The sequence below is a fragment of the Primulina tabacum genome, chromosome 9 (assembly GCF_025594145.1).
Source record: "Primulina tabacum isolate GXHZ01 chromosome 9, ASM2559414v2, whole genome shotgun sequence".
NCBI classification, from domain to species: domain Eukaryota; kingdom Viridiplantae; phylum Streptophyta; class Magnoliopsida; order Lamiales; family Gesneriaceae; genus Primulina; species Primulina tabacum.
Window position 1 is genome coordinate 15,309,179 of NC_134558.1, and position 1,732 is coordinate 15,310,910.

General features: G+C 30.1%; 1 protein-coding gene across 1 annotated transcript; it reads right to left on the reverse strand.

The window, feature by feature from the left end:
* Nucleotides 1-648: 648 nt before the first annotated feature.
* On the reverse strand, nucleotides 649-1,279 carry LOC142556501 (flowering-promoting factor 1-like protein 3). Its single transcript, XM_075667955.1, has one exon. The coding sequence runs from the start codon at nucleotides 1,176-1,178 to the stop codon at nucleotides 870-872; it is 309 nt and encodes a 102-aa protein (XP_075524070.1). The 5' UTR covers nucleotides 1,179-1,279; the 3' UTR covers nucleotides 649-869.
* Between the last annotated feature and the right edge of the window lie 453 nt (nucleotides 1,280-1,732).

Genomic DNA, 1,732 nt, shown 5'->3' on the forward strand with positions numbered 1-1,732 from the left:
AATGAGACTTAAAAATCTTTAATGATGAAACCTTTAAATTTTGTTAAAAAAATTCTATCATGCATGAATTATGCATAAAAATAATTAAACACAAATTAATAAAATAAAAATGCATTTTATGCTCTAAAAAAATTTAATAAAATACCAAAGAAATTTAATAATTTGCATGCATGTAGTTCACGTTTCGATTTTCGGGACGTTACTAGTTTAATTTTTATTATTATATCTATATTATGGAAAAATTACAATTTTAGCAATGTAAATAGCATTTTTTCCATTTTATATCCAAATTCCTTTCAAGTTGCAGTTTTAATGCATCAAATACCTGGTCATTATTGTTTTTAGTTCTTTCTCATTATAGTAATGATGTGGTATCGGAAATTGATGATGCAAAATCAGAATTATTGATGTGGTCGACGCCATTTCAATACTCCTATACAAATGACTAAAACTGAAAACAAGAATCAACTTTTTATAATAAAATTGCAAATCAGAAGTTTTTAAGAATACAAATTGATTTTAATACTTTATATATAGCATGAAGATAATAGATTAGATCATGGTGTAATTTGTTATATCTAAAAAATAGTTTCATTTCAGATATTATCATGGAGTTAACAATGTAACAATGGCAACCTCACCCACCCTAAAACAAAGCATCACAACTCCAATTTCACAAGAAACATATCAATAATCAAACATTGATAGAGTACCTTTGACAACATTCACATGCACACACAAACCTTGACATTCATAAAAACCTAATTAACTCCAACATCAATCACACCCTTGCACTAACTTCAATTGATAGAACAGTATTCCATGACGAGAAACCGAATACCCATTAAAAGACTAGCCAAGCACGATTATTATGTATCCCTAACTTCAAATTCATTGCGATTCTTGACAACAATGTCATACATATGCATGGACTTGAACTTGTTGAAGTCTTTAGGAAGAGAGATCAGATGAACTGTGGATCTTTTATGGAACTGCAACAAATCGGGGTCATAGTAATACCGCTCCCATCCTAGGGACAACAATTTCCGCTCAAGAATGTTATATGAAGTTATCACATCACTTGAAGGAAGATGGACCAAAACTTTCTTGGTATTGCATTCTCCCGCATTCTCAACGAGCCGGACAACGCCGTTTTTGAATACCCAAACACCAGACATGTCGTCCTGTTGTTGTACGTGCTATGGATTCAAGATATGTATGGGACTGTGGATTATATTGACACTTACTATTTGGAACAAGGTGAGTGATACCGTGTGTAATAGCTCAATTAAGCTGATAAGTTTCTGTATCATGCAAAGGTTTATTATATAGTGGATGCCCTGGAATTTGCTTTTTGTTCTTTTTACTTTTTAAAATAATACCCGTATGCTATCTAGAAATTGAAACTTTTTTATTCTTGAAAAGCCACTTTATCAATATTAATGCTTTATTTTTTTAAAAAATAATACTTATGTGAGACATCAATTAATTTTACAAATTCTGGAAAGTAAAAGCATACATATATATGCAGTTCGCGTAATGATTTTAAGAATTTGTAAATAATATGAAAATGTAGTACTGGTTACGAATATGTTTTGGAAAGCAAGATTCAAACAAAATTGTGATTTTAAAAAAAATTGGGAACTAGGTTCCTGTTGTATTTTTAAATAAAAAGTTGCTTTTTAATTGATTCAAGCACAAGAATTTCGGAAAGAGCCTTTCATGTGGTGAT